The sequence below is a fragment of the Phasianus colchicus genome, chromosome 2, assembly GCF_987193195.1.
Source record: "Phasianus colchicus chromosome 2, bPhaCol1.hap1.1, whole genome shotgun sequence".
Classification (NCBI taxonomy): domain Eukaryota; kingdom Metazoa; phylum Chordata; class Aves; order Galliformes; family Phasianidae; genus Phasianus; species Phasianus colchicus.
Window position 1 is genome coordinate 48,951,701 of NC_143437.1, and position 15,795 is coordinate 48,967,495.

General features: G+C 36.3%; 1 protein-coding gene across 11 annotated transcripts in view; it reads right to left on the reverse strand.

Annotated features, from left to right (window-relative positions):
* The window catches only part of SYNE1 (spectrin repeat containing nuclear envelope protein 1), a 289,372-nt gene that overhangs the window by 29,608 nt on the left and 243,969 nt on the right, over positions 1-15,795 (reverse strand). For 10 of the 11 annotated variants that reach the window (XM_090135604.1, XM_090135609.1, XM_090135608.1 and 7 more), the window contains 7 exons: positions 14,687-14,921; positions 13,768-13,962; positions 12,391-12,516; positions 11,642-11,797; positions 9,600-9,758; positions 8,949-9,115; positions 1,589-1,751 (listed from right to left, as the gene is read on the reverse strand). In XM_090135604.1, the coding sequence (XP_089991730.1) occupies positions 1,589-1,751; positions 8,949-9,115; positions 9,600-9,758; positions 11,642-11,797; positions 12,391-12,516; positions 13,768-13,962; positions 14,687-14,921 (1,201 nt within the window). Of the gene's footprint in view, positions 1-1,588; positions 1,752-5,039; positions 5,488-8,948; positions 9,116-9,599; positions 9,759-11,641; positions 11,798-12,390; positions 12,517-13,767; positions 13,963-14,686; positions 14,922-15,795 lie in introns of those variants that run through there. The other variant, XM_090135611.1, reaches the window with a different exon arrangement.

Genomic DNA, 15,795 nt, shown 5'->3' on the forward strand with positions numbered 1-15,795 from the left:
AAGAAAAAAAGAGGGATAAAATATTTGAGATTGCCAACATAATGGCTTTCTAAGATAAAATGAATAGAGATATAGCCTCCTAGTAACAAAAATACTGGTTGCCATACACTGGAATGTTTCTTTTGTTTGTTTGCTTTTGTTTTTTTTTGTTTTTAAATGATGACCACAGTCGGCAACATTATCATATCAAATCATCAAGATTCCAAACATGGTATCTTCCCAGTATAAAATTAACCTCTATTTCTCCCCTTTACAGTTCCAGTGAAACCACTCAGACTTCCACAGAAAACTGCTGCATGCTGTCACTCCGCAGGAACCATTTTAAGGAAACAGTAGAAAGCAGAGGTACACCAGTCACCATACCCAGAGTAAGTCCCATAAGGAGTGGGTATAACAAAAACTGTGGAATGTTTGCACAGAGATGCTAGAAAAAAATCTGAGCATCTAGTTAATTGATAGCAATGTTTAGCCCTGCCCAGCACTTTACCGTCTCAGAAACACAATTCATTAGTGATACTTGCGTGTTATAAATTATTAACTCTGTGCAAATTGCATATAGAATATTAATAAGCAGTTCTGCACAGCCATGTAGCAAATCAGTTGGGGAGCCATAACAAAATCTGAGAAGGTTCCTGGGCCTCAACCATACACTCAGTTTTAAAGATCAAAATTCCACTTTATGTACTTCATAAATTAACTGTCTCCAAAGCATTCTGGCACTCCACTTCCCACACATTTCTTTCTTCTCTCATGAAAGAACTCAGAAGAGCATATAACTCATCTTCAATGAGGCACCAAAAAGGTATTTCTGCTAAATAGTACCAACAGGAACACAATAGAACAGTCTTTCCCAGTAAAATGCTTCTAAATACAACTACACTGGGCAGCCAAATATGAAGCACCCACGTATTTTCTTCTACTGCACAGAGACATAATCTGTGAAGCAGGTATATAAAGTAGCAGTGAATTTGAACAGTAAATAGAAATTACAGTAAACGCTCTTAGTAGTAACATCAATTGTAATGCTGAAAAACTAGTTGATGTATTTTTTTTGCCTGTTTTAATGTTAACTGTTTTGTTCCAGGACTGCATAAAGGCTTTACGTGCTGTAAAACAACTGATTTTAAATTCACTTGTATAGTTCATGCATCTTTGCGTGCAATGTGATTCTCAAAACAAACTGCAAAATAAAACCAAGTTAGAAAGGTTGCTAAAAGAGTCCTTTCCGAGCATGTGCAAAAATTGCAAGGTCTAATAGATGTCAGTTTTGCTTTTTGGAATAGACAATTCAAACAACCCAAAATGACAAACCCCAAAGGAAAAACAATTGCAGTAGCTTGTTCAAGATACATCTCTTGGTGCCTTACCTTTCTTGGGAATGTCAAACAGCTCCAGGTAGATTCGATGTCAAAGCCAGCAGAAGGCTCTATAAGTGACACAGTAAGCACCACTTGCCTTGATATTTGAACACTTTTTTTTTTTTTACCTCGTGCCCTCTCAGCACTGATCTGGGTAAAAGCAGACCAGAGACACACTACTTCGATTCTCCCCATACCACTGTTCACTTGATAAGTGTTTTTCATTTTACCTGCTGTTCATTTAGCTTCCTTTGTATCTCCTCAGAGTCACAAGTTTCATAGACAATTGGTTTGGACAGCTCTGATTCAATGTGAGCAAGCCAAGATCTCAGGCTACTCATGTTTTTATCCAGCTGCTGCACTGCAACTAGTGTTTCTTTCAACTTCTTTACCCTGTAAAGAGAAAGAAATGGGAGCATGGGCACGTGTTGAAGGAACAATCTGAAGGAGAAGTTCTAAATTGTGTGTTTCAGGAAGATTTCAAAGAAACAATTTAGATGGCAACTTCTGCTTTGAAGTTTTCCATCATGTACCACAAACAATTTTGAGAAACATTCCCTTTTATGTTTACATAACTTCTCAAGTATTTCAATATCAGAAAGCTTTAAGAGATTACTTTAGCAGGGAATAGACCACCTAAATTGGACTGAATCAGACTTCTGGATTTATCATACAAAGAAAATGCTTACTAGCCATAATTCAAACAGAAAAATTTACATTTTTTCCAAAACACTAATTTATCAGATGTTTCTATATTTAATGCAGAAGGTGCAGTTGATCCCTGAGAGACTACTATGGGTGTCCTTTCCCCACTGAAGAGAAATAATGAGATCTCAATATTGACTTTAAAAATGACAAGACTGTTAACATTTTTTTTCTTTTCTTTTTAGATCTCTCCTAGATACAGATAAGCAAATGTTTGGCTCTTTATGACATGCCTAAGAACAGTTCAGATGCACCTTCTGTACCAAGGTCTCATTGGTAGGGTTATGATCAGAAGAAAAAAACTCTAGTGAATTTGAAAAAAACATTGCTAAACTAAAAATCTAGCTATGAAGAAACTGAAGACAACTCAAAAATCACCCATTCCCTATCATCAGGGTATTCCAAAATACAACTATGTCATTAGCCTTGGAGAGATATTAGGAAAGCAACCAATGTCTGGGGCATTTTTCCCTCTTTATGTGTGTGCTATACATACAGTGTTTTGTGGCTTTGGACCAATTGTACCTTGCTCTTAGGACAGGAAAGAAGGTTGGTTATCACCCATCTGAACTTGTAGTTTGTCAGTCTAAACATGATAAAATTCAGCCCATTTTCTGCTTATACCTTCAAGGCTGCATGCATGAGTTCTATTGCATGAGTGCTGGACTAGGAGAGGGAACAATGAGTTGCATCATACATGTATACAAGAAAAACTACTCCAACATTTCCATACTCAAGCTGTGAAACAGACATGTCCCACTTGCATGTTATAATATTCTAACTTCTGTGCTGGCTTTTATTTAAACCTTGCCTGACCATGTTTGATTGGCTTTGCCAATCAGAAAATGCCCTCTTTGTTCCATTCAGACAGAATAAGACTACTTCTCTGTTAGACACAGAAAAAAAAAAAGGAAAAAAAAAAAAAAAAAAAAAACAGTAAAAGCACCCGAATAGTGTTATTTTCAGTCATATGACCTCAAGAGACAAAAAGAAAAATGAAATGACATATTAAATATATATCTCAAGGTAAGGACGACAACTTCCCTCGCCTCACTACCTTTATTGTTCATAATGTTTTCTATTTGTACAAAATCTAACACAACAGATTCCTTGCCCATGGTACAAATAGAAGCAAATAAAGGAGTGCTTCTTGGAACATGCTGAGCTTCTCTTTTTTTTCTTTTTTTTCTTTTTTTTTTGTCTGAACTCTGGAGTGGCTCAAGCTACCCTGAAAATCTACTCTTATGTCCAGTATATCTAAATTTTCCTTCTGAACATTAGCTGGTAAGATACCTATGCTCTTCATCTCACTGAACACTGTGCCTGTGCACAAATGATTACATAATGTGTATGCAAGAAAAAAAGTGTCTCCCTCATAAAAATATAACAGATCAGAATTCCACCTTTCTATGTTAATGGCAGAGGGCCTGAGAGACTGAAAACAAAACTAAAAGCTCTGCTTAGAGACAAAGGTCAAATTAGAAACCATCTAAGTATGTGGGATGCCTACTTAACTGTAATTTTTGACCCTCGGAGATTTCATTTACAAGATGATGTTTAAACACTTAATTATTCAGATAATCATCTCATGCTTTGTTGCAGCACTGTGCATGCTACTTCAAGAGATTTGAGATAACTTCCATGCTTGATAATGAAGACTTCACACTAAAAATTAAGTGTTGGACACATGCCATTTCTGTTTTAAAACTTGTTTTAGATATATATCTAATCTATATCATTATTGCTACGTAAGTACTTAAGACTCTCAGAAAGGAAAATACTGCAGAATTGAACTGTTAATTTCTCTGGTCTAACAAGGAAAATTTATGTGAAAGTTTGAACTGGCTTATAATACTTACATCTCCATATGTCTAAATGAAAACACCTGTTTCCCTAAGTAAGTAATTACTTTAAAATGTCCATTTTCCATTAAAAATGAGAGAGAGAACAATTTGGAGCAGAAAGTAAGCCTAAGAGCCTCTAATTCAACTGGTCCTAAACTAGAAAGCCTGAGAATCCACTTAAACCTCAACAGGAACAGCCTTGTAAATCTGTAGCAATGCATCATATAGAAATCATAGCTACTGTATTAGTCATTCATCAGACAACTGGTTGCTAATATTAAACTTAAAAAACAACATGAAAAAAAGCCACTAAGACCATGTTAGTTAAACATGTATAAAGCCAATATAAAACACATGTGAAAAAACAGTTCAACTCCAGAGACAAGGTTTCAAGAAACACTTTTTCTATAAAACAGTAGGGGAAAAAGTCACCATTAAAATCCGTTTAAAAAATCAGTTTTAAAATTATGTTTTTATGTTTTAAAAAGATGTAAAATCCAAAGGACAGTACAAATGTGTACCAGGGCAGTAGCATTAACAATTATAATTGCTCTTCAGATAACAGTTTTCCCTTTCAGAGAAGAAATTTATAGAACTCTGAACAAACCCAGAAAAAACTGTAGAAAAGACAATGGGAAGAAGGCAAAAGAGGAGTTGAATCAAAATTCTAAGGAAATGTAGCTTGAGTTCCAGTATTAAAAGCAGTTAAATTGTTTTCATCCATATGCAAAGACAGATCAAATTAAGTATGTAAAGTCTGAAATCCTGTCTTTACAGCCTCTTCTCTGCCTTTTGCATGTATCCACAATGACACAGATAGCAAAAAAATACAGTTTGCCTCTGTTATATACACTCATTTAAAAACATCAGTAAAATCAGTCAAGTTTCTTTCAGGCAACAGAGAAATTGTAGTAAGTTGTTAATAGATGTAAGTCTGCATTAGTTATAAAATCCTAATCTGAGATCCAAAAGCACTAGCTGTAAAATAAGGTTGTTCTCACTATTAACTTTTCAAATTGAGCAGAAAACAGCTAAGGCTATGATTTCCACATATCAACATTCCAGTTTTCCGGCAAACCAAGACTTCAGAAAGAACTGTATCAGTTAAAAGCAAACAAAAATAGCTGCCTGCCTTGTGATATCACAATTACAGTCTGGGAGATCTGAATCCACACTGCCGTCCTCCGCCATCCTCACAGCACGCAAATCCTCTGCCACCACCATGAAATTTTCCAGCATTAAAAAGAAGAACTTCCACTTCAAAAGCTTGCAAACACTGTGCTTTGTATGGGGGCAGGAAAAGAAACAAACTTCTCTTTGCTGCTGAGTACTGTACAGAAAATATTGCATGCCAAACAAATGTTAGCAGACGTTGCTTGATAACATGAGCCTGAATGGTGACAAGTGGTCATGTTTCTAAATAAAACCTGCATTCATCAACATGTGCCAGACTCGATCTCCAGGAATGTGGATCATGAGTGCAAGGGGAAGGGAGGGAAAAAATATACAACAAAGCCTTCCTTGCAAAGCCTGAACAGTACCAGCAAATACAGTACTTGCTGGCAGTTAACATCTGTAACACTTATCAAACAAATTCCACTTAAAGTATGAATTTTTTCTAAAAAGATAGAAAGATAAGTCTTTGGATAAAGACACAACTGCCTTTCTGTAGCTGTCTTTTCCTCAGTTACAGACCTCCTCAGAGTGGAAAGATAAGAAGTGGCTAAGGAAACAGAATGTGAGAAAGAAAGACTTTTACAAGGGAATAAAGAAGTTCCATCATCAAGCATAAAATCAACAAGTAAAGATTCAGACTCATATTACCATACTGTACTAATAAAACACTAAGAAAAACCTCTCCAAAAACCTCTCAAAGTATGAATTTTTGATTTTGAAGAAAAAAAAAGTGCATTTATTAACACTGTCAAGGATCCAGAATAAGAGAAGGTGTATTTTGTTAATACCAGAAAAACATTTTCTAGCTGAATGTAGCCAAAATTCATGTTATATGATATACCCCCAAGTGAAAAGTATCAAAATAGGAATCATAGTCTGATACATAGCAAAATGCTGAAGAGACTCGACAGTCTTCTAAAAGTACTTTGGGGGATGCAAACGTTTTTGGTCAGTAGGAACTACTTAACTGGGTTTTAATTGATATCAGTCTGAACTACAACTGAACTAGCAAAATCTCCATTACTTAGCATCAATCCTTTCCAAGATTTACTTCCCAACTTTAGCAATGCAACATTAATACTTTGCATCCTTTCTCACTTCAGTAAGGTCTAGAAATGAAAAAGTTTATATATTTAATTGCATATGATAATAGGTACACTAGATTGAATGGACTAGCATAGCCTAGATCTGGTTGAAAGAGACCTACAACGGTCATTGAGTCCAACTGTTAATCTACTTCAGGAGTAACATCAAGGTTAAAGTAGATCATTAAATGCATTACCAACACGCCTCTTAAACACAGAGAGATATAGGACACCAACCACCTCTCCAGAAAGCCTTTTCCAGTGCTTAACTACCATCTTGGTAACTAAATGTTTCCTAATTTCCACTTTGAACCAACCTTGATGAAGCTCTGAGACACTTCCATGTGTCCTATCACTAGATACCAGTGAGAAATGATCACAGAATCACAGAATCGTAGGGGTTGGAAGGGACCTCCAGAGATCATCGAGTCCAGCCCCCCTGCCAAAGCAGGATCCCTACACCAGGTCGCACAGGTAGGCGTCCAGGCGGGTCTTGAATATCTCCAGAGAAGGAGACTCCACCACCTCCCTGGGCAGCCTGTTCCAGTGCTCCGTCACCCTCACCGTAAAGAAGTTCTTGCGCACATTGGTGCGGAACTTCCTATGCTCCAGCTTCTGGCCATTTCCCCTTGTCCTGTCTCCGCACACTGCTGAAAAGAGTCTGGCCTCGCCACTTTGCCCCCCACACCTTAGATATTTATAGACCTGGATCAGGTCCCCTCTCAGTCTTCTTTTCTCAAGGCTAAACAGACCCAGCTCACTCAGCCTTTCCTCATAGGAGAGACGCTCCAGGCCCTTCACCATCTTTGTGGCCCTCCGCTGGACTCTTTCCAAGAGATCCCCGTCTTTTTTGTACTGGGGAGCCCAGAACTGGACACAGTACTCCAGATGAGGCCTTACCAGGGCAGAGTAGAGGGGGAGGATCACCTCCCTCGACCTGCTGGCCACGCTCCTTTTAATGCACCCCAGAATGCCATGGGCCTTTTTGGCCACAAATGATGAACACCTCCTTCTCACTTCCCCACTCCAGAAAAATTTACAGGGCAATGAGATGATCACTTAATTTCCTTACCTACATGTGTGATAAACCCAATGCCTCAACTGCTCCTCCAGGGACTCAACTTCCAGCCTTTTAACCAGCTCTGGAGACTTTTAAGGGCCTTCTTAAATTGGAGAGCCTAGAACTGCACACAGTATTCCAAGTGAGGCTGCACCAATGCTAACTGAACTGGGAGAACCATCAGTTTTGATGAGGTGGCTATGCTGTGCTTAATGCACAGCAGAATATGGCTTTCCTTCCTGGTTGCTAGGGTAGGCTACTGTTCATACCAAGCCAAATGTCGACCAGCACCTCAAAACGTCCATCTGTAGGGCTGCTCTCCAGCCAGTCATTTCTCAATCTGTACTTTATATCCCACATTAATTAAAAAGGCTAAATTGAAGACTTAGCTCTGGAAACAAAAGTAAATAAATATTTCACATATGTTAGTCTAGTGCTAGGGCGTGACATCCTGCTTCAAGATAACAGAATGAGAAAATTTAAGCAGATAACTCAATTTACACCTACCCTTCCTCCCCTCATGCTAAGAATGATGCCCTCTTATCTGTCTCTATATGGAGCACTAATTTTTAATACTAAATAGACAATACAGATTTTTAAAAGAAATCTTTTACAATTTCTGAATGTCATTTTGCTTTTCACTAGAAACTTCCTAAAGGTATGATTTGAACATAACATTTGAAAAATTGTCTGAGTGGGTGTTTCTAAAGACGCATAAAAATACAGCAAATATCTGTTATGATCAACAACTGGTGATGTATCACATCCTCTGAAACCAGCAGTCTCCTAGGCAGCAATGTACCACTTCCTGACTTGACTGTTCTGCAAGAAGTGTACAGCTTTCATTACTTTAAACAAACTGCTATAAAAGGACATGGAACCACCACAATGCTTCAGCTTACATGAAATTTACCGTTTGCATGCTTACAGGTTTCAAAGTAGGAACACAGTAAAATCATATGAAAATGGATTTTAAAAAAAAGATAATACAACATGGCAAACCTTTTTGCTGCATGCGAGGCTAAAGTATTATTAATTCATACATACTTACTTGGAGAAGTGCAAAACAGTAGAGAGTACATATACATTTTATGAAACGCATATACAAAACCCTGCCAAAATTACTGTTTGTAGCAGGAGGGACTGTACTGTGACTCAGGGCAAAAAATACTAAAAACAAATAAACCAGTTTTTTTCACATATCATCAAGCAGCCCTGTATTTCCGTAAATTATGAAAATTGCTGTCAAATTTCTTTTTGTAACAAGCTTGATGATAATCTTTAATTTGCTGTGCATGTCTATCTTCTCAATCAGTCAGACTTATTTTTGGAACTGCTTTCCTGGAAATCCAAATCAAAACAACAAATGCACTATTCAGATTATTCTGCCATTTTTTTTTTTTTAAATTAATCTAATCTCCTCTAACATGAGATGGAATTGAAACAAGGCTCAATAAATCTGGCTGCCACCAATCCCGTGTAACTCAGACATAGCAGACAGTGTTTGGAATTATCTCCTTTTTACTTGCAGAAATACCATATGAAGAAATGATACAAAGGCAAACAGGAGAATAAATTTCACAGAACTGTGTTGATGGCTGAGAACAGACCCATTCATGATTAATAATGGAAAGGCAGATAAGAAAAATATTTTAATTCCACGATGCCCAGTATATTCATCTGTTTCATGTACCAATTAGAAACAAAACAATTGTTTTACCTGGCTGCAATGAGATCCAGAAGATGTTGCCATCTGTCATTGATCTTGCCAAGTTTGTACTCAATCTCTGATGCTTTACTCTCATGGCTGGCTTTAGCAAGTCGCTCTCCCATTTGCTGGAGCTGGATTTTGCTCTCTTGGGCTACAGCAATTTCCTCTTGATAATCCTGGATAGAAAAGTGCAATCAGAAGATAAATACTGAATACATTCTGCTTTACATTACTAAAGGAACTATACAAAAATACTAGTGAATGTTAATGTGCTTTTGTTCTTCTAGTAATAAATGATAGCCTCTTAGAGTATAACTACAAACAACTCTATCAGAAGAATGGAAAAAAAACAACCCATCCATAAAAACATCTGGTATAGTTAAACTCCTTACAGGAAACAGTGTGATTGGACATTCAGTAAAGCAATTGATTGTCTCAGACTTGACACTCACTTAATTTTCTGATATCTTCGATGGTACCACCTGAAGAAAGACAGGAAAAGCTGCACAACAAGAGAACACAAATACGCAGCCTCTCTGGAACTCATAAGCATCCATGTCAGGTAAAACCTTGATTTCAGCTAATTCAGTATTATCTTTGCAACACAGAAGAAGCAAAAAGTAAAAGAAAATATGTAAGTGTACATGCACTGCACGATACCTTTCTAAGTTTCTCGATCATTTCTTCTATGATGATGTCACCACTTTGAGAAACTTTACTTTCCATTTGTGTCAGCCACTCACAAAGCTCCTTGTTCTTCTCGCTGAAGACAGCCCACTCATTCAGTTTCTCACTAACTTGTTGTCGACGTAAGGATACCTTAAAATATTCAGAAAAAGAAGTAAATGAATTTAAGAGACAGTTGAAGCACTTTGTGCCTCAGTGTGAATTCCTCTGGATCTGCAGATGAACTGTAGGCGCTTACTTCCATTACAAAAAACTGGATTTGTACTGCAAAAACTTTGCATGATTCTTTGAGAGTTTAGAGGTAAGCGTTATTCTTGCAATTCTATTGCATAATGGGAGGCATTCAAATATTAGGCTCAGTATAGCATCTATATATTCTTTCATAGTGTCTTCCAGGTTTTACTAGAAGAGCAAAAAACTCTTTTTTTTCTTTTTTTTTTCCTTTTTTTCCAATTTTGGCTAACTTACAAGAGCTATTAAAGCATGCCAATAGTTTCTTTTTAGTCTGAGAGATTATATAAAAAGGAAGGTATAAATGCTTGACCAAAGCAAAAAAAAAAAAAACAAAAAACAAACAAAAAAACCCACATATAGCATGGGTTAAACTGCACTATTTGTACATAAATTTTTTTTGCTTAAGTAGCTTTCTACTTGAGTCTCAATACACTCATTCCATAGATGGCTATTTCTTCGGAATCTTGATGTTATCTTCAGGGATTCCCAAGGGCTTAGATAATATGCATAAAACAGTCCAATGCTGTATTTAATAAAAAAAAAATGAAGAAAAGCATTGCAATGTTTAAGAAATTGCTATAGCGGTATTATAATCTCAGACTGTGAGTAACAGTCCGTCCTTGACAGATAAGGATGGAAATTGAAATCAAAGTGGTAGCAGGTGAACAGCAAAGTCATCTCTGTAGTTTCAGATATTTGAACCATTACTTATTTCCTCATTCTACTCTAAATTGTTTCTGACATTATGTTAGCATTTCATCTGAAAAGATGAAGACTGCATCTGCTCTTTCATAAAAAAGTGTGTTCACTGACTACCATGTTAGGTTTAACAGTAGCATACATGATCTCAACATTTCCTTTTTGTGGTTCTAAACTTGATGGCAGATTTCCGGAAATAAGAAACGGCTGAACACTGTTGCACTAGGTTACAGCCTGAAGCACTCAAAATGTACAAAAATAAGATAAAACTTCTTTACTCATCTCCTTCCTTTACTCTCTTAATATGTTTAGTGACTACACCACAGGTTAGATGTATCTGTGTTGGCTCATTCAAATGAAACTAATAACAAGTTTCTCACTGTTAACTGAGAAACATTTTTCCTATTTTGGGGATGTTTTTGAAGACTTCATGGAAAATTTATGTAAGGTAACTATTTCCAAGCTAGCCCCAGACACGTGCACAGTAATGTCTACTGAACTACAGGAATAATATTAGAATAATCTGAAAAACTGGATGAGGGAGTCAAATCTCTAACTGAAAAAGGATGCAAAAAATACACTGCTAGCACTATGCACCTGAAAAATCAAACAATTCTCTTAAGCTCATTTCACAGCTAAGCAAGTCACCCTTGGACTTAAAGAAACGCTGACACTAACATCTGAAGAGGTAGAAACCATCAGCAGAACTGGAGGTATGAAAGAAATGCTGAGTGGGGAATGGACAACATTTCTGAGCGCAGCTCCTCCACAAAAGCATAGTTAACTGTATTACTTCTGTTTGCCTTGTGCTGCAGTCTCATATGACAAGCACGTCTTTTTTGTTTTTTTTCTTCTTAAGTTTTATATATGGTCTCAATAGTGAAGTTCAAGAAAACTGAAAATCTAAGCAATAACTAAAGGGAACGTTTCAATGGATGTTATACCTGAGTAAGCAAGTGCTCAAATATGATTTTTACCAGTTTCTACATGTATCTTTTCTAAAAGATTCCACTTGCATTCATCTGTTTCTCCAAAACCTTTTTAGTCTGCCTGTTCATATCAAAGCTCAGTATTATACTTGCCTGATGGCACAGCTCCTCCCACTGTCTGTGCAGAAGCTCTATACGCTCACTGAGGACTGAAATATCATCTGCACTTATATAGGTAGACAAGGACTCCTTCAGCAGAGAGAGGTGTGCAAGGTCATCTGTCCATCCATCAACAGCATTCTCTAATTCCTTAAAAGATGTGCATAAGCAAAAAGGACAAGTACAAAAATCAATTTTTATTTCTCTGAATCAGTCATATCTAAGCAGATCCACTATTTCAAGGGGACTGTTTCAGCCTTTTTTTAAAGAAAAAGAAAATACCAACTCCATGTGTACCAATATTTTCAACCCTGATAGAAGATGATACATGAGTCTTGTATCAAAATTCACAAACCAAATTAGCACTCAAATATCTCTAAAGTTCCAAAGGTTTTGAGAGTTCTCTGTAGTGAAAATGCTTTCAAGTTGTATCACATTTATCAACACCAAGGAATATAACATAAAAATGGTACATAAGATCCACAACAGCTATCCCACCTCAAATAAGAATCACTAAGAGAACTGTTTAGATAATGAGCTTAAGTTTGAAACAAGAATTTATATTATAAAAACTTACCAATATTTAGTACTTCTACAATACTTTCCAGACTCTATTCTAATATCTTTGATTTTTTCTACATGCACCCTTAAAACTTTTCAATTAATACCCTGTTAACAATGAAAGATGTTACTGCACAAAAGCATCCAGAAAGGAGGCAACGGTCAGCAGAGAAGTACTTTACCTTGCAGCGAATCTGTTCTGCATTCAGGTCATCGTGGTGTTCTGGCAAAGGCTGAGAAAGCTTTTTTTTGAATGATCTTAGCTTCTCCAGGGAGTCTGCTATTCCCTTTTCAGATCTTTCCCAGTCCTGAGGGCAGAGAGTTTATTAGAACTCAGTTCAGATCTAGATTATACTTACTGTATTTAGTGGTTAGTCAAACCAATCAACATAAACAGTGAAAACATTTCCATAATAATAACACGTACTGAAATTCTCTTTTAAATAATACTCAGTCTTAAAACTAGGCTCATATGTAAACTGGATTTAAAATCTTTTTTAGGTTATTTTTGTTTTGTTTTCTGTTGGTTTCTATGAGAAGAAATATAGAAGTCAAAGACTCCTGTTATTGCAACATTATCTAATTCCAACTCCATCCTTTCAGAAACGCCTTGAACTCTCCAAATGATTTTCCACTTCCTTTCCTGAATGCTTGGTGCATCAAGATTCAGAAAAAAAAGTTTGGAGTAGTGTGAATTCAGGTCACACTGAAGTACCTGCAGTACCTTCTCTAAATGTGCAATTTGTGCAGTAATTTCCCTGCTTCCTTTCCTCCAAGCATCAAGTCCTATATTTTCATTGGGACACAATATCACAGAAGTTTTCATTTCCATAGATATAAGATTTCATGATTAAAATTTTCTGATGCAATTTCCCAACTAGAACCTGAGGTAGAAGGAGCAAGACTTGAAATAGGAAGAAAAATATATTTAATGGAGCTTTTCCAAAATAATATTTATTTTCTTGTATCACTTTTCTTCTTACAAACAAAATTAACGTGTTCATAATTCTATTAGACCTCTGAAACTCTTCTAAAAGCACTTGCCTTATTCTGTTAATACACACAAGTTCAATTTTCATTATCTCATATGAAATAAGCAAAAAGGAAAAAGGAACAGACCACATTTAAATCCCAGTCTATTCTCTTTTGTACTTGAAGTGGGGTTAATAGGCATTCTGAATTCTGCTTACATTAAAAAGAAGTTCAAGTCTCCCTCTTCCAAGTGCATTACTTAAGACAGCAAATACTCAAGACACATGAAGGAAACACAAGCTGGCTAAGTAGATATTGATATCGTCATGTGAGAGATTAAGACAGATCTAATTTTCAATACTGTATGTATAAAGGCTAACAAGTATTGTGCAAAATAATATAATATAATAAACATAATGTGCAAAATAATATAATATAATAAACATAATTGCTTTATGCTAAAAATAGGACTAAACATACATGCAATTCCTGTATTTGTATTCATCTCTTAAGAATACTTTTCTTCATCATGGTTCAGAATGAGAAACAGTGAACTTGAAAGTACAGAAAATAAACAATATACTTACTTTCAGTAATAAAGCAACCTGCTTCTTCTGGTCTTCCAGTTGAGTGCTAACTTTCTTCCATCCCTCCTGAATTTCTGTAAGCTCTGCCTGCAGAGCTGCCTCAGCTCCACTGTCAGCAGAGAGCAGCAATTGCTTCCCAGCTTCCACAGCCAGGATATAACTCCCTTGTTGCCTCAGGAGAACCTTCTCTTTAAGCTGCAAATATAAACAGTTTCTTGTCAACTTTGTTTTTTTAATTGTAATGAGTAATTAATTACAACTCATCCTCAAGTCTGTATTTAACTTTTATTTGATTGCATTTCTTGACTAAAGCAGGAGCTGCAGCCCAAATGCTTTACCCTACCTTTTATTTTGCCATCATCTACTGCAGCAGATCATTAGAAAATTTCTCCAAGGAGTTAAAGACATAGAAGACTTCTTTTTCTCCTCATTAATATCAGTATCTCAACTGATCTTGAGGAAAAACAGCTCTTTGAAAACTCATTATTCCATTAAGATTTATTATTTATATAATATCTTCCAGTTAAAAAAGCTTGAAGACACTAAGCTGCTAAATAGTTACTGTTAGTCTCACATGAAGATTACATCAGTCATTCAAGGTATCTTTTTTGTTAGCAAGAAAACACTCCTCAAATTGGACATTATTGTGGCTCTTGAGACAGCTTCAATATGAGGTTAGTTACAAAGCAAAACCAGAAACAATCAAAGCTTGAGTTTTTTAAATTTGCCATTACATGCCATCAAAATGTTGCTTCTGAGACTATGACATTTTTAAAGAACACCTGATATCTGATGTTGCTTTCTGTGAAACAGAAAGTCTGAAACTAATGCACTTTTAAGCACTTTTTAAATAATAAAGGTGGTTAAAAATTAAATTTAAAAAAGTATGTTTTTTCCTCTTCAAATACACTGGACATACCTGCACCTCATCCAGCAATGCTCTGGCTTGCTGCAATGGGATAGGAGCATTTCCCAGGCCGCTCACTGGCTGACAGGATGTTTCCACCAGCCACTTGCGTAGCTTCTCTGCCATCTCCCTGTAGCGCTGCCACTGATGGATCTGGCTGTCAATGATCCCTCTCCTCTGCTGTGCCCGACGAATTACTCCTTGCCATTGATTACTCAGAAGTGTCAGCTTCAGATTAAATTCATCCCTATTTTAAATTAATAAATAAAAATCTGCAGTAGCTTTCATACTTTGATCTATTTATGTACTGAAATCAACTGGAGAGGAGGGAACGTGAAGTGTTTTTTGTCTGCTAATTATTATGCACTAGAAGAAAAGCACTGAACTCTCATGTCAGTTGACTGAGGATGAGAACTCCATAGATCATACACATGGAGAATCAAAGGGATCCAATTATCAAGATTGAAAAAAAATCACAACTCTTCACTTGCAACAAAAACTTAGTTCTTGCTAGATTAAATTATCAAAATTCATAGGAAAGAATGAAGATTTCATGCTTCACCCTGAGCTAGATCAAAGCAGGTGAAAAATATATGAAAAATTATCAAGACTCTCAAACCTCCCCGACAAGAAAATTCTAAAAGTAAAACCATATGTACATATGCACAAGTGTTAAGACAGTCACACTCCACTGATTTCCAGAATTATATAAAACAAAATCTCCGTGACAGAAATGAATTTCTATTCAATTACATTTATGATTCAAGTGATCTTCTCTGAGGTATATCCCCAGCTGCCACAAAGTGCATGTAGCTGGCTATAAATCAATTATTTCTGGGTCTTTTGGTGAAAGGTGTTTTGAAGTTCCATCAGAAAAGACATATCTGATTTATTTGACAATACATGACAAATCTTTATCAGAGAAGCAGCCTTAAGGCTACTGCATTCCCAAATGCAAACACATCTACCCTATGGCATCCTAAAGAAGAGTCTCATTTAAAATCTAACTGATTAATAGCGTAATCACATTGACAAAAAAGCCTGCTTCAGAAGAGCATGACTTGATTGTTGACATCTTTTGCAACATTCTCTGTTCAGAAATCTCCCAATAATTTAGGTAC